This window comes from Leopardus geoffroyi, chromosome C2, assembly GCF_018350155.1.
Source record: "Leopardus geoffroyi isolate Oge1 chromosome C2, O.geoffroyi_Oge1_pat1.0, whole genome shotgun sequence".
NCBI classification, from domain to species: domain Eukaryota; kingdom Metazoa; phylum Chordata; class Mammalia; order Carnivora; family Felidae; genus Leopardus; species Leopardus geoffroyi.
The window spans coordinates 110,303,457-110,324,095 of record NC_059333.1 but is presented as its reverse complement, the minus strand read 5'-3'; the positions used below and the strand labels follow the sequence as shown (position 1 = coordinate 110,324,095).

At 38.1% G+C, this 20,639-nt stretch overlaps 1 protein-coding gene and 1 long non-coding RNA gene across 4 annotated transcripts in view; one reads left to right on the top strand and one right to left on the bottom strand.

The window, feature by feature from the left end:
• Nucleotides 1-3,752, bottom strand: part of GPR149 (G protein-coupled receptor 149) — a 67,976-nt gene extending 64,224 nt beyond the window's left edge. The window contains exons 1-2 of the mRNA XM_045503203.1: nt 2,237-3,752; nt 925-1,117 (exon numbers count right to left, since the gene is read on the bottom strand). Coding sequence (XP_045359159.1) covers nt 925-1,117; nt 2,237-3,253 — 1,210 coding nt within the window. The 5' untranslated portion in view covers nt 3,254-3,752. The remainder of the gene's footprint in view (nt 1-924; nt 1,118-2,236) is intronic.
• The window catches only part of LOC123611366, a 416,378-nt gene that overhangs the window by 77,842 nt on the left and 317,897 nt on the right, over nt 1-20,639 (top strand). The gene's annotated exons all lie outside the window — the stretch shown is intronic.

Sequence of the window (20,639 nt, the reverse complement as noted above, 5' to 3'; positions counted from 1 at the left end):
AGTCAAAATGTGAAGGTCATTCCTCAACTTTTCCTGTCTCAGTATGGGAACAATTATACTCTAGTGAGTGTTATAGTTGACCCCACTCCCATTCTAGGTATACTCTTTAGAACATTGTTTTTTGTTGTTATTGTTATTTGTTTAGTGTAACTAGCATGGCTCTATTCATATACGAACATACACGGACAAACTCTGCCACCCTTGTCCCTTCTTGACCTGAGAGTTTTTTGTGTTTTCTGAAAACAGAGGCATATTTCAAATTTGTGGGGTTTTTTTTAAGATTTTATTTTTAAGTAATCTCTACACCCCATGTGGGGCTCAATCTCAAAACTGATTTCAAGAGTCACATGCTCTCCTGACTGAACCAGACAGGAGCCCCTTAAATTTTGTTTTCAGGCACGCTACTCTGAAAACTTCTTAAAACCCCATAAGAATGAATACAAGAAGCAAAATAATAAAAATACTTTTCTTTCCTGTTCCATTACATAATAATGGACTATAATATAATGTGTTTTTAAACTCTTCAAAGAGTTAATCTCTTTTCAGATACTCTCTTTTCAGATACAGGTTTCTCATATGTAGACTTGGGAAGGGAATTTATTTTCTACTCTGGTCTAAGAACTACAGTGGATATAACATCCAAGGGCCTTTTAGACTTCATGCTGTGTTGAATGAATTCTGTCTGTTCCTTTCTTCCCTAAAATAATTATTCAATGTACAAACAAGTCACAGAGTTGTTTTAAACCTGGCTCCTTTAAAACTTATCCCAACACTGTGCTAAGAATTGTTTCACATTATAATTTCCTCTCTTTATTTACATTTATGCTTGGATTCGTCATTCCCTACTCAGGCAACTTCTCAATAGACCACTTTTCTGTGTTTGTATGCTTATTGCCCCCAACCCCACACTGTCGAAGGACTTACTTTTTTCCCCATCAGATGCCACTGTATATGCGTTCTGCTTACAGTTGATGATGCAGCCACAGGGCAGATGGGTCCAGCGTTTGGACAAGACAAACACTGGGGTTACAGTGGTGGCCAGCAGGGTTAGTAGAAAGCTGAGTGTCTCGAAGGGAGGGCTCTGAAACCCTACCAAGTGCTGGACCATCATGTGGATCTGCAAAGGCAAAGAGCTTCAGACCTATCCCAGGGTACAATTTTCCACTTTGCCAGGCCTTTCCCCCAAGCATGCTGCCCCAGCACCCTTCTCCAGGCTCCTTTCCTGCCTGAGAGTCAGAAGCTCAATTTTGGTGATGGACCACTGGGATCTCTTGGGATGAATGAGGCCCCCTGATTTAGACCACAGGGCTTTGGGTGGTTTCCACTCCTGGGTGCCTGGTCTGTGCCCCTGCCACCTCAGGTCTCCTCCAGAGAAGCACAATTTACAATAGTGGGGACGCTACTGGGAAAACAGGCAGGTATCCTGAAAACCTGCATCTGGTACTCCAGATGGCCTTTGTCACATCCCTGGACCCTCACTTCACCCTACTCCCCAGCCTGCTTGTCACAGCAGGACGCCACCTTCCTGGGTCAAAACTGGGTTCCTTCCTGAAGGCTTGAACAAAAAAGCCTGTTTGCCTCCTCCATAAGAGACTCTTAAAAACTAAGAATAAACTGAGGGTTGATGGGGGATGGGAGGGAAGGGAAAGTGGGTGATGGGCATTGAGGAGGGCACCTGTTGGGATGAGCACTGGGTGTTGTATGGAAACCAATTTGACAATACATTTCATATTTTAAAAAAGCCCTTTTGGTCCGCTCTCTTCCCTCTCTACTTCTGATTGCAACTCTCCAATCTCTCTCCCTGCTGAGGATGGGCGGTGTCCTTAGTAGGCAGAAATGGATTGGAGAGAAAGGGATGACAGAGGGTTGGCTGGAAAGAAAACCCTTTTACTACCTCCCTTCTTTTCTGAATATTCCCAGATATTGCTACAGGAGAAGAGAACAACACCCTTGGCCACGTTAGATCTAGGAAAACTGTCCCCCGCGCCCAAAAGTGCTCCCTGTCCCCCTCCCCAATTTTGAAAGGAGAAGCACTTAGTAGCAAAGGCTTCGAAGTCTACAAGCTCTACCGGTGAGCTGCCTTCCCCCAAGTGCGAGTCTAAACCCAACAAATACATTTGGAAGCGGACTTAACTGTGCGTCTTTTGGGGACTCTCTCAACCGGGGACGCTATTCCCAACACGCACTCATACTGTCTGGTACACACACCCGCGCACGTGAGAAACTGCACTTTTACCATCATGGGCAGCCAAAGGATGACTTTCGTCAGCGCTAGGATCAAAGAGAAGCGCTTCTGCGCTACGCTCACGGTGAAGCTCCTGGTGCCATAGAGAGTCCCCCGGTTCTCACGCCTGCAGGCTCCAACCACAGCGGCAGCCTCGTGTCCCGGCCCCTGCCCCAGCTGTCCTCTCGCTGGTGGACCCGGTCCAAACACAGTGTCGGAGCTGGGGGAGCATCCCCCAGAACAGCGCAGCGCAGGGCCGGGAGCATCATCTGGAGACAAGGAAAGCACTCCCCCCCGACTGGGAGGGGTCCCAGGAGTGGAAGCTCCGCGGGAAATCTCCTGGTAGTTGGCGTGGAGCCTCGGCGGCTCCTCCGAACACAGCAACTGGTGAGTGAGCGGGACAGAGAGGCCGGCGAGGAGTCCGAAGGCCGAAGTGTACACAGCGAAGAGGAGCAGCACGTAGGAACTGGAGCAGTCCGCCAGACAGCCCCACGGCGTGCGCACGAAGGTGCCCCAGCCGCACAGCGGGAGCGCCGAGAGCAGCAGACTGGCTGCCCACACGGTCAGCACCACGCCGAGCACCTGGCCGGATCTTCTGGAGGCTGCCTGACTCCCCACAGCCCTGTGCATCGAGTAAAAGTTGTAGGAGACTAGGAGAGTCGCCTTTAAGTTGCTCGAGAGGCCCTGGCATAAATATAGTAAGGCAGAGGTGGTGCACAGAGCCTGGAAGTAATCAGGGACCTGGTTTGGCCACTGCAAAAACATGAAGATGGTCACCGACAGGACACTCATGAGATCATCCCCAGACCAGGAAGCCACAAGCATGGACACAACGGTTCTGTTGTGCGTTTTCAGCAGGGAAACTAGTGAATAAATGCTGCCTGCCAGGGCTGCAAGAGTCATTAAGCATGTCAGGCAAAACAGATAGATATTCAGAGTTCCTGGCAGATTTAAAAGGTCCGTCGAATTATGATTTTCTTTCCACAGGGTAGAGTCATTTGTTGATAAGTTACTGGAAAATCCAGACATTGTCTTTGGTCAATATTTAATTTCCCTTTCAGTGAGTCTGTAAATATTCTCAAAATAAAGCATGATTGTTAGTTGCAAATCAGATCTCATTTTCTCCTACCAAGTTTCCCTCTAGAAGTTCCCCGTCAGTCCAGCAGAAAATGATCAGGCATGTCTCCTTTAGATCTGACTCAACCCATATTTAAAAATTGAGTTCCATTTAAAAGCATCAGTAAAAAACTTTTCAACATTCCAATTAAAAACAAACCCCAAACTTCCTCCTGAAACCATCAAGTTTCTGGCATAAATGCAAAAAGCTTCTCAGGTAGATTGAAAAACAATGATGTCTGGCTCCTTTTGTGTCCTTCTTAGGGAGCAAAGCAGCTTGTAGCTTGAGGTAATCAAACTCTATTCACTTTTTAAGAGCAGTAAAGCGATGCATTTGGTTCCAGAGCTGCATTCAAAGGCAGAGAGATTATCAGGTAGGTGTCAGCTTTGCAGGTTCAGAGAGAGACACAAGCAAAACAGAGCGGGGGAGGGGGGACGGTGGGGGGTGGGGGAAGGAGAGGGTGGGAGAGAGAGAGATAGAGAAGGAAAATAAGAGAGAGACAGACTCTGAGCACAGCTCCCCGTCGAACCGCTGTGTTCTTCAATCAGCCTGTGATCCTCAGAGCTGCAGGAAGGAGGAGTCAACTCCAAGCAGGAGAGAAGCAGGAACAAAAGGGAGGGGAGTTCAGTGTGTGAGCAAAATGATGTACATCTTCTTAGCCTGCCTCATTCAAAGCAAGAAACGGTGTCCTTGCTAAGCCTTCAGTTTTGGTTCTGACATATAAAACTAGCCAAAATACTCGCTCAGGCTTGATATGAATGACAAATATCATCTTTGAGAGGTCTAAGCTACTCCACTAAAGGATTGCTTCTATTCTTATCTACACCTCTCTGATACATAATGCTTTAGAGAAAGAATAGTCTCAATGCCATTTTAAAAGAATAGGATGTACCAGCTTTTGTTTTTTAAATATATATTGTGCTTAATAATAAGAATGTCATATGGTCTTCATTACACTAAACAAAATTTTGCAGAATCTTTGAGCTTCAGGCATGTAACTATTTTCTGTCAATGTCATCCAGTAAGCAAGCTGCCATTTGAATAAATAATGTTCTCTAGTTGTTAAAGTCAGATGATATTATATAGGGTCTAAAAGGAGATTACCCCCACAAAAACATTCTTAACGGGTGTATTGAGGATGTCACATATAATAATTGCACCTCTGAATTCATTTAAAAAATCGTCAGCTTTGCAAGATGAGTGGCTCAGCAAAGAAGTAACTGGCAACAGTAGTTCTGTTACCAGAGTCGAGTACTTAAGCCTGACAACTGAAACGACCAGACCCACAAATCAAAGGCACAAACAAGGCCTTATTGGGGCTACAGCTTCAGCTGAAGGGTGACACATCACCAGCAGAGAATAGTTAAGGCTGGCCTCCCAACATGGGAGAGGCCCTGCTTATATAAAGTTCCCGTTCCAGTTCCCACCAGTCCAGTATGCTAAGAGGAAAAAGGGAAAGAAGAAGGGCCTGGTCCTGTTCAGTTGGAGGAGAGTCACCTTGATTGGTTGATATTGGCAGGCAACTCAGGCAGTCAGTCCATTGGTGCTTTTTGGAGCCCGGGTCCTCTGTTTTAAGTCTGGCTTGTATATGGTGCTGCATCCCAGTTTTGCTCTTGTAAAAGAAGCAGTTTAACAATAACAGCCAATAGAAAGTGCCCCAAGTGAATAATGTTTTTCACTTAAGGCTTGTTCCCATGGTCTCTAACTGTCTCACTTCTGGTCAGGCATTTCCCAGGATGCTTGAGGGTAGCATTCCTCCTCAACTCAGCCTCATGAGCTGAGGGTGCCTTTCCTCACAGTGCTGGGGTCTGAATGAAAGCAGGGAAGAGAAAGTAGAAAGTTATATGGTAATGAACTAAGTGAATGGAAATGGTAATAGAACTCTGATCATTCCTTTCATTTTCGTGGTAACTGAAGCTATATTTTGAACATGAATCTGCTCATGTGGAAAGTGATTGTGTTAGTCATTGCCATTCATACCCTTCAGTAAACACAGTAGGCACTTTGCTTATGACATGTTGTTTTATTTCCCCTTCACTCAGCAAATGGAAACAAAAGCCACCTGTTACAACTATAGCTCAGCACTCCATTTCTCCCTACTGATAGTAATAGACCTTGCAGCACAGCGTGGGTAAAGAAGAGTCTGAGGATAAATTCATTTTCAAATAATGTTGCTTCAGAAAGCACAACATGATAAACACGACTTTCTTTTTAAAATCATTTTCAAAGTTCTGCAGTATGCTTTTCTGTCTCTTTTCTCAGACTTATTCTTTCCTCCTCTAAGCAAAAATATTATTTTTCAATATGGAATTTAATCCTGGATTTTCAATTGAGTTGGATGATAAGTATCACACTGTTAAAATACAAAGAGTAGAAATTGAGAGTAGCTGTGGCAATACCATTGGAGGCCTGGAGACATTTCCTTTATCATTAACATCATTTTTGGGTTTTCCATTCAATGTAAATTTAGAAAAGAGACACCTAAGCACCTTGTTGCCCTGGTCTTTAGGATATGACAGAAGAGGCAAGAAGGTTGGAACACTTCCATAGGTTGTGGTAGAATTGCAGCCATTAGGGAGCTAGAAGGGATATCTGTATTTGAACTTCAGACTCTGCTATTGCTGGCTGTGTAATCTTGGGCAAAAATTGTTATACTTTCTCCTCTGTTTCTGTGTCTGTTTCCAAATCTGTAAAATAAGGGGCCTTGTCTGGAGTATTTTTAGGCCCTTTCAAGTTCTAAAATGAGATGATACAATTTTAAAATCAGGTTAACTTTATCATAATTCTCTGCCTACTTCACAATAATCAATATTGTCATAATAGAAAAGGGAAAGCCTGTAAGACCCGATGCTTGGGTTCTCCATGCTTGCTCTGCCCCTGCTATGATGGGATGGAGGCCCTTATCAGTATGAAGATTCTATAAGATTCAAGCAGCCTGGAATGTTGCACCTACTGAAGGATCCTGGTTGCCCTGGAGATCTGAGTGAACCTACATAAGCTTTGTATAATTGGGAAGTAAAATTTATTTTGTAAGTCACTCATTTTTGGTGTTCAGTTTTACTGGGTGGTAACCTAGCTCATCCTAATACGGTTAGGTATACCATTGCCCCCACACTGTCAGTAAGTGGTAGAGCCAGTTTTAAAAATCATAATCTGGCTCTGCATTCTGAATCACAACCAACATATATTTTCCAATTACTTCCTCTTAGCACCTCATGCTTGGGAACACTTCCAATGGATGTTGATTATCATAAATTTGTTTCTCAGAAAGAATGTTTGAAATGTTTTATTTTTTCACAATGTTTTATATTTCAAAAACATTTTTCAAAATGTTAATTTATAAACAACCTTTTACCAAGGTATATGTTTTATAATACATATATTATATATATGGATATGTTACATATCTATACACATATATTTTATATATGAGTTTCTTGAAAGTAGTAATTAGCCATAATCTGAGCCATAATCTCATTTTCTTTACAATATCCTCTTGATCTTAAAAAAAAAAATAAATCACTCTAAATGCTTTTCAAATAACCAGTATAACTTTTAGTAGACTAGGAAGAAAGATTTCCAAGAGACCTCTTTGTGCCTTAAAAAAATTTACTCAGTTCCTGTGAGTGAGCCTCATTCCTCTCTCTCACAATAAAACCTTATGTCTTCAATTATTTAAAATCCAGTCTTCAAATCATTTAATAATATAAATTTATATTGATTTACATAGAAATTATGATTATATCAGACCAGCTGAAGTGAAGCAGTAGTCCACTGCTGCTTTGGTTACTTTAAAACGTATACTGAATATAGCATTACAGCCTAGGAAACAACCTGCAGAGAATTACGTGGCAGCAATTTCATTAGGTTTTTAGTTTATGAAGTCCTTGATGTAATGATACCTTTGCAAAGCACTGAAGGCAATTCATTTCTGTAAAAGTCTGTATTATTTATATCTGAAAATCCTGAAAGAGTAGAAAACAGCATAAAAAATTCTTGTTGAATAAGGCAAAGTAACATCCTTTGCTATATAGGGCTTTAGCAATAAAAAAGTAACCACGGGACCAAATGGAAACATTTAGCTTTGTTTTATGATAATTAAAAAAAAGCGTCATAAATAAAGTTAATCGTGAAGGTATAATATTTTTTTGTTTGTTTCTAGAAATATAGTGTTGTGCAGGCAAAATATTTTAGAGGACTGGCCCAGCTTAAAACTCTTACTAACTTATTATCAAAACTCAAATGAAAGACCTCATAAATTATCCAGTATATGTACAATACATATAATATAGAAATAAAATCTAAATTATATAAATGTAATAAATATATAAATTTATTATGTATATATATAATTATATAAAAAGTATATAAAATACATGCATACTCTGCTTTAGCTGATGGTTTTCCAAAAAAGTGACTAGCAATTTGGCATCATAGGAGAGCCCAAATGCTGTGATTTATTTTCTTCTTTTTCAATATCTTATCAGAAACCTACAATGTTTAATATAGTCTAATAATTATGAATAAGGGCATAATTTAACATGGCTCGAAGTCAAAGAGTAAGTTCATGAATTTAATCTTTAGCAACCTGCTAAATATCCTGTCAACCCAAAAATGCCCCTCTATATTTTGGGGGGTTGTTTCAAAGGTCTCTCAAATGGGAGATTCCATTATTTTTTAAAACCTATTCCCTGGATGAGACAAAATTTGGAAGTATGTACATATACAGTTAATATATGTAATACATTAATGTAGATTAGCTACAGAAAGAAATAAGATTTGTCATTATGGGTCACTGCTTACTCAGTTTTTACTCATTTCGGGCAAGGACCTTGACTAGGATAGTTATGTAAGGTCCACCTAGCTATATAATAAAGATGGTATCTGGAGGAGAGTTTTTATGTAAAACTGTGTGAAGCTATTGAATGGATTGAAAATAACAGTGCACTCTGTAGATAAAAATATAAATAATATTTGACTACTCTAAACACAATGGTAAACTATAAACTTTCGTTCATTTATTCCACATCTATTTGAATGTCTGAAGGTCAGACAGTGTTTATTAGTGGTAAACAGAACATTATGTTTTCTGTCCTTGTGAAGCTTATGATCCAGTCATTTTTCATACTATCTTCTCTCTTAAAGTCCCCTCTGATTAACCTTTCATCCAGGGGATTCAATACAATAAATATTTGATGCTTAGGATTAGAATGTCCTTCTGCACAACAAATTGAACAAGCCTTACATTAGAAATGAGGTAATGCAGGGGGACCCCTGTAGCTTATTTTCCCAAGGTCCATTTAAACTACAAGTAGTTTCAATTTTAGTATTTCAAGGATAGAACAATATCCTGCGCTAAGTACTATCACTATAAGTGATATACAAAGGAATTCTGATACTAATTTTTAGTTTCTTTTCAGTAGGGACCTGATGAAAATTCATAAGTAGCTATGAGATTAGTTCTTGGTTCTAGTCTGGTCCAGATTTCTTTTCATCTTGCATAGTCCATGTTATGCTAGTCCTCAATTATTATGTGACCGCCCCTTCCCCTCCCTGCCACCATCATTCCTGTCCCACATCCACGTGTGCTGGGACATTGCTTCCTTAAGTAAAGCCTTTCTTAGTGTTTTCAGAAACTTTACATCTATAAAAGCTAAAGGTTTGCTTTAAGTACCCAAACTTCATCGACCATGTTCTCAAAGATGGTTTCTCTTTCCAGTCCTTTGTGAGATAAATGCCACTCATTTCCCTAGGAATGGCTTCTCTGTGTTAAGTGCTCTGGCTTTGCTTTCTTACCTGAGCAGTCTGCCCTATAGGAGCATCATCATCTTGCCTTGAGGTGATATCTGGGGCATGGTAATAGGAAATATGTTTTATCTCCTGTCTTTTGGCAGGAAGTGTACTTTCCTTATTGAGGTCCCTTACTTCATTAACTAAAGGGAATGACTTAGAAATATTTCTTGGTTTATTTTAGAGGTTGGCAAACTATGGTCTGTCTTTATAAGTACACTTTTAAGGGAACGTAGCAACACCCACTCATTTAAGTCTTTTTATGGTTACTTTCAGGCTACAACAACAGAGTTGAACCCTGAGTAACTGTGGCAGAGACTGTGCAATCAACAAAGCCAAAAATACTTATTATCTGGCCTTTAAAAAAAAATTGTTGAGCCTTGGGTTATCTAAAAGAGGAGCATGTTAATGCAAAGTGATCTCAAATTGATAAAATGTTTGGGTCATTTGTGAGAGTCAGCACATCCACATCTTATGTATTCTAACATATATAAGAATATGTATTATATAATTAATTTTATATTAATACGTAAATACATTTATATGTAATTAATAATAATGTCAATAACATCAATAACAATGTCTAACATTTATTTAGTTCTTATAATGTGCTGGACAGTCTTCAAAGTTATTTACATGTATTAACTAATTTCACAATTCTATGATGTAAATATTAGCTTTAGCCCCATTTTCCAGACAAAGGAACTGAGGCATAAGAATAAATAACCCATCTAAAGTCACACTGCTGTTAAGTGAAGGGATTTGTTGCTGAACCCATGTAATCCAGAGACAGAACCCTGGCTTATAGAAGAAGCAGATTGTATGTGCTTTATTTTTCTGCCCTATTCTCTAGATTCCTTGCCTTGGCAAACATCCTGTGAGCTTCAGTAAATCAGAGGGATTGCTGGGGAAGAGAATGTCCTGAGGCAACACACATTTCTGAGGTCCTAACTCAGTAAATAGAATGATGCAGATGGCCACCCATTGTTTCTTTTCATTTAGTATCATTGAACTCCAAGGGTTTTAAAGAAATTATCTCAGTAGCTCTTACTTCCCCAAGGAGTAGCGAAGCTTTATCCAAACTCTACAGCTGACAAGTTAGAGCATGCAAGCAAAATCACATGCTCAAGATGATACTATGATTTCAGTGACTAAAGTAAAAATGGACCTTCCTTCTTTTCCTCATTTGTTACTTATTCACAAGGGCAAAGGTGTCTGGATTTTGTTCTGAGAAATACCCCAGGTTTTGGGGTGTGTTTGAATGGCAATTTTATTTATTTATGAAGAACTTATAAAATCTTGAATGAAAGAAAGACATGGTAATGGCTTAGAACTAATAGTCCTATAATGGTGAAAGTGATACCAATTCTCTGGTCACTGTGGTAGAGAAGCTGGAATCCAAAAACCTAGATGTGATTTCTCTTCCTTCCTTCCTTCCTTCCTTCCTTCCTTCCTTCCTTCCTTCCTTCCTTCCTTCCTTCCTTCCTCTTTCTTTCTTCCTTCCTTTCTTTCTTTCTTTCTTTCTTTCTTTCTTTCTTTCTTTCTTTCTTTCTTTCTTTCTTTCTCCTTCCTCCCTCCCTCCCTCCCTCCCTTTCTTTCTTTCTTTCTTTCTTTCTCTTTCATGTTTTTTTATTTTTGAGATAGAGAGCACCAGCGGGGAAGGGGTAGAGAGAGAGGGGGACAGAGGATCTGAAGCCAGATCCGCGTGAGCCAGAGGCCAGCCCAGGGCTCAAGCTCACTAGCTGTGAGATCATGACCTGAGCCAAAGTCAGAGGCTCAACTGCTCAACCGACTGAGCCACCCAGGCGCTACACCTGGATGTGATTTCTAACTCTCATCAGGCTTGCTTTGAATCCTTCAACAAGCCACTTAATCTTGTCTATAGCTCAGCTCCTCTATCTTCATAGACAGGATAATAATATCTATCCTGAAGAACTTTAAGAGCTCAGATGAAAAGCATCATAACAGCTTAGAATAAATAATGGTGAGTTTCTGGTATGCTTATCTTCATAACTGACAGTTATCTTCAAAACATCATCAGCCTGGGTTCTCTGGTAGATAACAATAAAGGGGAAACAGTTATGATGAAACAGTTATCTCCTTCCTTTCCTTCCATGTCCAATACATAATCAGAACCACAAAGTCACTGTACACATTATGCCATTTCTCATTTGACGCTCAAATTAAAATGTGCAATGAAAAGAAGGAAGAGAAGAGGAGTGTGTGGGGGGAGAATTATAGTAGACCTGTGGAATCTAGGCTGATACATTTTGGTACTGGTGGTGGCAGGTATTGGGGTTGGAGGAATATGGCCCGCCTAGCAAGGTCAGGGGTAAGAGATACAAACTGATAAACACAGATTGTATATTTTAAAATTGATTTGTCCAGGAAGGATTTTTTTAATGTTAATTTATTTTTGAGAGAGAGAATGTGAGCAGGGAAGGAAGGCAGAGAATCCAAAGCAGGCTCTGCACTGTCAGCACAGAGCCTAGCGTGGGTCAAACTCACGAACCGCAAGAGCATGACCTGAGCCAAAGTCAGATGCTTAATTGACTGAGCCACCCAGCTGCTCCTGTTCCAGAAAGGATTTGAGATGAAAGCCATTAAGTGAGACTCGAAAATGGGTTAAATATAGATACAAAGTGATGACAACAAAACCCCCAAATAAAACAAAACAATGCTCTCGCTATGCAGAAGTTAATTCCTATTATCAGTTTCATGTGTACATACAAATGAAATCTATATACATATGTGATCATACTTACATCTTTTGTGTTTTTTTTTTTATGGATCAGACTACAATGGAGATCACTTCATATCAGCATTTCATTCCTATTATATAGCTGTTTTGTATTTGACTATGTGAATGAATTATACTTTATTTAATTAGTTACTTAAAAAAAAAAGTTGTAAGGGGCACCTGGGTGGCTCACTTGGTTAAGCGTCTGACTTAGGCTCAGTTCAAGCCTTGAATTGGGCTCTCTGCTGACAGCTCAGAGCCTGGAGCCTGCTTTGGATTCTGCGTCTCCCTCTCTCTCTGCCCTACCCCCACTTGCACTCTGTTTCTCTCTCTCAAAAATAAATAAACATTTTAAAAAATTTAAAAAAAGTTTTAAGGGGTTTTTTTCTGATTGTTTTGCTGTGAAAAGTAATATTGAATGAGCATCCTTGTACATATATCAAAGCATTTTTTTTATAAGTACATATCCAAGGTAAATTCCATATATTAGAATTGCTGAGCCAAAGTCACTTTAAATTTTGACAGATTTGACTATGTGCCTACCAACAAGTTGCACCAATAGCAATAGCATAAACTCAAACATTATTAAGACTGCCTCTTTTTCTCACATTTTCACGAGTACTGAACATTTTGAAAAATTTTAATTTTTCATCAGTCTACCAGGTTAAAAAAATATGGATTTATAAGTGCCTGTTGTGTGTGAAGGGAAAAAGTTTATATGTTCAGATATTTATTCTGAATTTGTCAGTTACATTTTGATCTTGTTTATGATTCATTTTTATTTTTTAAAAAGATTATATTTTATTTAGGCTATTGCACTTGAGAGAGCATTCATTAATGGGAAACCACTCAAAGAAAAAGGGGGGCCTGGGTTGTATAGAGGCAAGTGAACAAAGGAACTACTGATAAAGTTGGAGGGGGATCTTATCTAGAAAAATGCCAGAACATGGTTGTCCTTTGTATTTAGTGATTTCCAGAACATAAAGGGTGGGAATCTCTCAACCATTACTGTTCTCTTGGAGCCAATGGCTCAGATAAAGTTCAACGTAGTCATACTCCCCTTTTGTTCAAAATAAATTTGGTCACTGAACAACTTCGAGATCATCAAAATCTTCATGAGTGGGGACAAGCAGGATCTAAGAAATAGTATCTCAAGGGCACTTGTTAATCTACTTATGTTTTTTTTTTTAAGAAGTTTTTACTTTTTTTTTAAATGTTTGTTTATTTTTGAGAGAGACACAGCATGAACAGGCAAAAGGAGAGAGAGAGAGAGAGGGAGGGAAAGAATCCCAAGCAGACTCCACGCTGTCAGCACAGAGTCCGACACAGGGCTCCATCCCACAGACCACGAGATCATGACCTGAGCCAAAGTCAGACACTCAACTGACTGAGCCACTCAAGCACCCCAAGAAGTTTTTACTTTTAAGGCAAATTATTAATATTTTCATTTGTGTCACACAAAATACTTCACATCAAAAGCATACAGTAAATTCTGTCATTTTTTGTACTAATATGGAAGCACTTTTTGCATTTACATTTTTACTTGTTGAATATATTTGGTATGAGAATTTAGAAGAGAATTTAGAAAAGGATTTTGCTTGGTTTTTATTTCCCAGGTATCTATCCAGTTGCTCCAACATATTTTATATAACCTATCTTTTCACAACTGATTTGATATGGCACCTTTAGCATATAGGTATAATAGTTTCCCATTGAAATAATGCCTATTTCTAATTCTCCATTCACAGATTATTTTGTTGATTTCTTTCCAATGAAATAATATTTTTACATAAATTCCGTTGGACTATAATATGCATAAGAAAAATGTGCAAGTGATAAATGTACAAATCAATAAATTTTCACAAAGTGAGCTCACCTGTGTAAATAGTACTTAGGTGAAGAAATACTTTACCAAAATGTCAGAAGCCCTCTGTGCCCCTTCCAGTTACCATTCTCCCCAACCCCAAGAGTAACCAATGTCCTGACTTTTCGTCTGTAATTATAAACTAGTTTTCCTTGGAAATGTAAAGTATGCACTTTTGTGTGTCTACCTTCATTTGCTCAGCATGACGTTTGTGAGATTCATCCATGTTTTTTAATATAGTATTTCTTTCTCTTTGGTATATAAATTCCAAATTTATGAATATCCCACAATTTATCAATTCCACCAGAGATGGACATTTGTGTTGTTGTCAGTTCAGAGTTATTACAAGCAAATGCTTGTAGATTTTACCCTACTTGCAAGCTAATAAGTTCGCTTGCTGCAGTTTCATGACAAAATACAGGGGATTTCTGGTTCAGGAATAAAGAATTTTACTACAGCAATAGCAATAGAATATCGGTATTTTCTTGTGCCAATTTCCCAAGCCCAACTTTCCTCTGGGTAACACGCAGAAGGCCGGATGACCACCTGTACACACAGTGGAGATTGGTTTGCAGGAGAGAAACCCTTAACTAGCTTAGGGAATACAAATAGTTTATCATGAGCAGTAAGCATACCTGCCCTTCACTCTTGAGGGAGAAACTTTTTCTTCCAAGGCTGTAAGCAAACCTGCCTTTTACTTTGGAAACACATCACTGAAAAGAGAATCTAGAAAGACAGTCAGTTCTCTGTTTGTAAGACACGTAGAAACATGAGATATGCATGGATAATTATCTCCCAATAAGAACAGAACAAGTATACCCACTATTACCATTACTGTTGCACATATTGATGGGGGTCCTAACCAATGTTATGAGGAAAAAAATACAAACGATTTTGGAAGGGATGAAAGTTAAGGAAGAAAACTAGCATTATGTGCAAACGATAATGATCATAAACCTAGGAAACAAAAGAACTTAAAGACAAATTATTACAACTAAAAAGAGAATTTGTTGGGCAAAAGATCAATTTTTAAAAATCAGTAGCAGCAATAACCAACTAGAAAATGTAATAAAATACTTATTTTCATAATTTCAGCCCTTGAAGCAATAAAAATCATGAAATGTCTGAAGAATTAATTTAACCATGAACACTCAAGCCCTACTTGGGAAAAACCTTAAAACTTTAACAAAAGGTCTAAGAAGATGACTTAAATAAATGAAAAGATATTCCATGATTCTGGATAATGTGACTTAGTATTACAGTGATAGGAATTCTTTCTAAATTTATCTGCATATTCAAAGCATTTCCAATCAAAAATCTAGTTGAAGTTTTTTGAGGAACTCAATAAACAACTTAAAATTTATTTGGAAGAATAGAAGCTCATTAATAGCCAAATTAGTGTTATAAGAGCAAAATAATACATGCAATGAAGCCCTTGTTCTAAAGGTGGCATGATATTAGTACAAGAACACACGAACTAACAATGCAACAGAACAGTGAGTTCAGAGACAGGCCTGTGCATTTCTGACAACATATATTACAAACATATCACCATGAAGCTATAGAGTAGGTGATGGCTTCCTTTATGGAGAAAAATAAAAATGGACCCTAACCATGTAACATGTATGAAGGTGATTTTGGATGAATGAGAGACTTAAATGTAAAAGGCAAACTATTAAGATCTTTTGTAATCCAGAGAAGTGAAGGTCTACTAATTAAAACTGAAAACATACAAATCAAAAAGGAAAAATATTGATGAAGCTTTTTACATCAAAATTAAGAATTAAATATTTCTGCTAAAAACCAAATACCGTGGACAAGGCTGGTAGAGAGATTACAAAAGGAAAGAATATTTTTATGATTGCTAAAACCAAAGAAAAACAAAAGATGATTAATGTCTATCAAACGTAATAGCTTCAGGGTTCCTGGATAGCTGGCTCAGCCAATTGAGTGTCTAACTCTTGGTTTCGGTTCAGGTCATGATCTCAGGGTTGTGGGATGGATCCCCATGTTTCTGTCTTTCTGTCTCTCTGTCTCTCTCTCTCTCTCTGTCAGGGCACCTGGGTGGCTCAGTCGGTTATGGTCTGACTCTTGATTTTGGCTCAGGTCACGATCTCAGGAATTGTGAAATTGAGCCCCACATCAAGCCTTGCTCTGAGCTCTGAGCACGGAGACTGCTTAAGATTCTCTCTTTCTTCCTCTGTCCCTCTCCCCCACTCACATGTGCTCTGTCTCTCAAAATAAATAAATAAACTTCAAAAAAAAAAAAAAAGATCCTCTTTCTGTCTGTCTCTCTCTCTCCCTCTGCACCTCTACCTTGCTTGCTCTCTCTTTCTAAAATAAAAATTAAAAAAAAAAAAAAATAATAGCTTCATCTGTAACTGGCTTATTTCACTTAGCATAATATCCTTAAGATTCATTTGTATTGTCACATATTGGAGAATTTCCTTCTTTTGTAAAGGCTGAATAATATCCTCTTGTATGTATAGATCACATTTTCTTTATCTACTCATCTACAAATGCACATTTAGGCTGTTTCCACATCTTAGCTGTCACGAATAGGGCTTCAATGAACAAAGACGTGCAAATATCTCTTCAAAATGACTGACAGTACTGTATAGGACACTTGAACAAATTAAGAGAGTAGATCTCATGTTAAGTGTTCTTACAACAATAAGAGAAGAGAAGAGAAAAAAAAGAAAAGAAAAGAAATAGCTCTAAATAAACATTCAGAGGACAACCATCCCAATGTAAAAACTGGAAAATGATATGAACAGACAGTTTATTGAAAAGGAAATCCTAAAAGCCAAGAAACATATGAAGAAATATAAAAAATAGAGAAATACAAATTAAAGCAATGATCAAATATTTCGCACCTATTGAATTGACAAAAATAAAAAAGCTGACTGATGCCAAAGTTTAGCAGGGATATGGAAATATAGAAACTTTCTGCATTGCTGGTTACAGTTATGGCATGATGCAGTCTTTCTGAGAAAGCACTTTTCTGGGGAGATTAAGGAAATTCAAATCTATAACCTGGTATTTATATGAAGGTTTCATACATATACATAAGTGGACATGTACCAGTGTGTTTGTCATAGTCTCGGCTGTGTGAGTGGTGAGTTGAGGTTATAGTGCCCATAACTGGAAGAGAGAATAGCTAAATGTAGTTGATGAACATAGGCAGCTGTGAAAAGTACTGGTGAGTCACACACAGAGCAATAGGAATGAGTCTTAGAAACTTCGGTGTTTAAAAAAAGCCAGTAGGGAAATGTAGGTACGATACTATTTACATTTGTTGGAAATAAATGCACATAAAACATTGAGTCACATTTTATAAGGAGACACTGAAACAAAAATGTAAATAGTAAACACAATAATACATTGGATCCCTAAGGGGTAAGGGAAATAGGATCAGGGTATAGAAATAAAAGGAAAAAAAAATTATTTCATTTGGGTGTTCAAATATATTTGCATAGAGTTGAGCAAATCATTCTCCAATATTTTTTTATGATTTTCCCGGATCTTAGCTATTTCTCTCCTTCTAAGTTCCATTTTGAATATATATTTTTTATTTTGGCACTCTACTTGCTTGATTAGATTGTAGTGGATGATCTATTTTATTGCTTTATTTAAAGCACCAGCTTCTGAATTTATTTTCTAATCCACTGTTTTTCTTCTTTTAACTCATTAAATTTAAAAACTATTTTGGGGGCGCCTGGGTGGCTCAGTCGGTTAAGCTTCCAACTTCAGCTCAGGTCACAGTCTAGCGGTCCGTGGGTTCAAGCCCTGTGTCAGGCTCTGTGCTGACAGCTCAGAGCCTGGAGCCTGCTTCGGATTCTGTGTCTCCCTCTCTCTGCTCTGCGCCTGCTCGCATTCTGTCTGTCTCTCTCTCAAAAATAAATATTAAAAAAAAATGTAAGAAACCACTATTATTATTTTTAACTTCTTGGATTACATAATTATTAATTCCATTTGTTTTTGCTTCACAATGTGAATGCTTGAAAATATATATACAATGTATATATTAATATATACAATTATTTTTTAAAATCTATACTTTGTTACAGCTAAATAGCTAAATCGCATAGATTCTGATTTGAAGTGAGAACGGAAGTATTAGTCTGTTATGTGCTGGAACCAGATGGTATTTTCCCATTGTGAATATACTTCTGTGTATGGAGAATAATTCTGGAGTAAAGTAGCATCTTCTCTTTTCAGCTCAAATTAATCTTGTTTCTTCATTTCCAACTGTTTGGATATGTTTATTTCATTGAATGACCATCACATGAAACCCTTATTCCAATTTCAGTGGCAAACCCTACTAATCACAATAGGATTTATCTGTTGCTTGAAAATGAATAACTTTCTGTTTTGGGTTTTGTTTCCTTAGGTGTTCCCTGGCTATGGGGGATACTAGAGTCTTCTTTGATGCCTCCTCAAAGAACTGGCAGATTTACATGGTATGAGCAACACAGGAGGGGAGATGAGGGAGAATGTAAGGGTTAATATTACTTTCATTATGATCTTTTAAAAATTTATATGCAATTTGGCTGTTTTTCATTTAGATCCAAAGTTATTTGAAAGGTTTTCATTTAAATTGCCAGGTGGGAGGATTAAAAAAATATTTTCTCCATACTTCTAGTAGTATTATATTCAATGAGAGAAAATGACCACACTATTTATAAATTTTGGAATGACTGCTAGGAATTTACCCAAGGGATACAGGAGTACTGATGCATAGGGGCACTTGTACCCCAATGTTTATAGCAGCACTCTCAACAATTGCCAAATTATGGAAAGAGCCTAAATGTCCATCAACTGATGAATGGATAAAGAAATTGTGGTTTATATACACAATGGAATACTACGTGGCAATGAGAAAGAATGAAATATGGCCTTTTGTAGCAACGTGGATGGAACTGGAGAGTGTGATGCTAAGTGAAATAAGCCATACAGAGAAAGACAGGTACCATATGGTTTCACTCTTATGTGGATCCTGAGAAACTTAACAGAAACCCATGGGGGAGGGGAAGGAAAAAAAAAAAGAGGTTAGAGTGGAAGAGAGCCAAAGCATAAGAGACTCTTAAAAACTGAGAACAAACTGAGGGTTGATGGGAGATGGGAGGGATGGGAGGGTGGGTGATGGGTATTGAGGAGGGCATCTTTTGGGACGAGCACTGGGTGTTGTATGGAAACCAATATGACAATAAACTTCATATATTGAAAAAAAAATAAATAAATTTTGGAATGAATTTAGGTTTTTGTGGTCATATAAGATTTAATTCATTTTTTTGAAAATCCATAGGTATTTAAAAAGAAGCTATATTCTCTATTTCAAGGTACAGCATTTCACAGACTTTCATACAACTCTACTCTGGACTACAGTGTTAAAAGATAAACTGAGGCATATTTAAAATTTTAATAATTTATTTTAGCAAAAATTGATTTGAATTGGGTGACCCGAACCAGAAGTAGTTAGAAGTGCTTCCCTGAGAGGAGCTAGCAGAACTACTTATAGTGGGAAGGTATGGAAGCAAAGAAAGGAAATGATTGATTGACTATAGCTTAAAACCTAGTTGGCTATTTTGCAGTTGGTTGTCCTTATGTTTCCATTTCCAAACTTGGAGGCATTTGTAGGTTTAGATTTTGGTTTGTTTATGTAGGCCACCATGGCACTAGAGTCACCTCCATCTAATGGCCTCCTCGTTTAAGTTAGCAATGGAGACATAGGATTGTTCTTGTCATCCTCTCACCACCTTCCGTACAAAATTTACTTGTTTGGGCAGCTTCATTAAAGGTGGAGTTTTATTCTCTGTTTTTCATTGTTCTCTTTTAGGGCAGGAGTGGTTAGTTTTTGTTTTTTTAGTGTTTGTTTATTTTTTTTTTTTTAAGGTTTTTTTTTTTTTTTTTAATTTTTTTTTTAACGTTTATTTATTTTTGGGACAGAGAGAGACAGAGCATGAACGGGGGAGGGGCAGAGAGAGAGGGAGACACAGAATCGGAAACAGGCTCCAGGCTCTGAGCCGTCAGCCCAGAGCCCGATGCGGGGCTCGAACTCACGGACCGCGAGATCATGACCTGGCTGAAGTCGGACGCTCAACCGACTGCGCCACCCAGGCGCCCCAGTGTTTGTTTATTTTTGAGAGAGAGAGAGTGGGGGAGGGGCAGAGAGAGGTGGGGGGCAGAGGATCTGAAGGCTCAAACTCACAAACAGTGAGATCATGACCCAGCCCAAGTGGGCCACTCAACCGATAGAGTCACCCAGGTACCCAGGAGTAGTTAGTTATAGAGGACAGTTGAGTAGAAAAACCTTTTCACTATTATCTTTCATTGGAAATCCCCCTGATAAATACAGTTTGAAAATAATAATGATAATGATAATGATAATGAAGCCCAAGTTAAATATCTAGAGCTCAAGAATTCATTTGCTTCAAGTGAAAGCAGAGAGCCTATGCTGTACTCATGTTTGACAGTAAACATCCTTTAAAATACTTCCCAGGACTCCTCCAGTTCTCTCTTTATACTGACATTTTGTACTGAAGATTCTCAGATTCTTAGAATCTTAGGGGATTGTTAGAACAAAACCTGATGTATATATTATAATAATAATAATTATATATATATGTATATATATATTAATAGAGTTTGGTTATAATGGGATTCAGCCAATTAAAAAACCTAAAATTTGCATTTTATAAATATTTATCATATAAAATTAATATAAATCCTATAGTCAACTTTCTTAAACAAAGCCAATGAACACTACCAGTTGGTAACAGAACTGATTAATAGTAAGGATAAGAAAAGATATTAATATATATCAGTAGTGGGTAAATAGATAAATAATAATTATGAAAGAGCAAAGGAAAACCTGCATAGTGATTTTCTCTTCTTTCAGAGT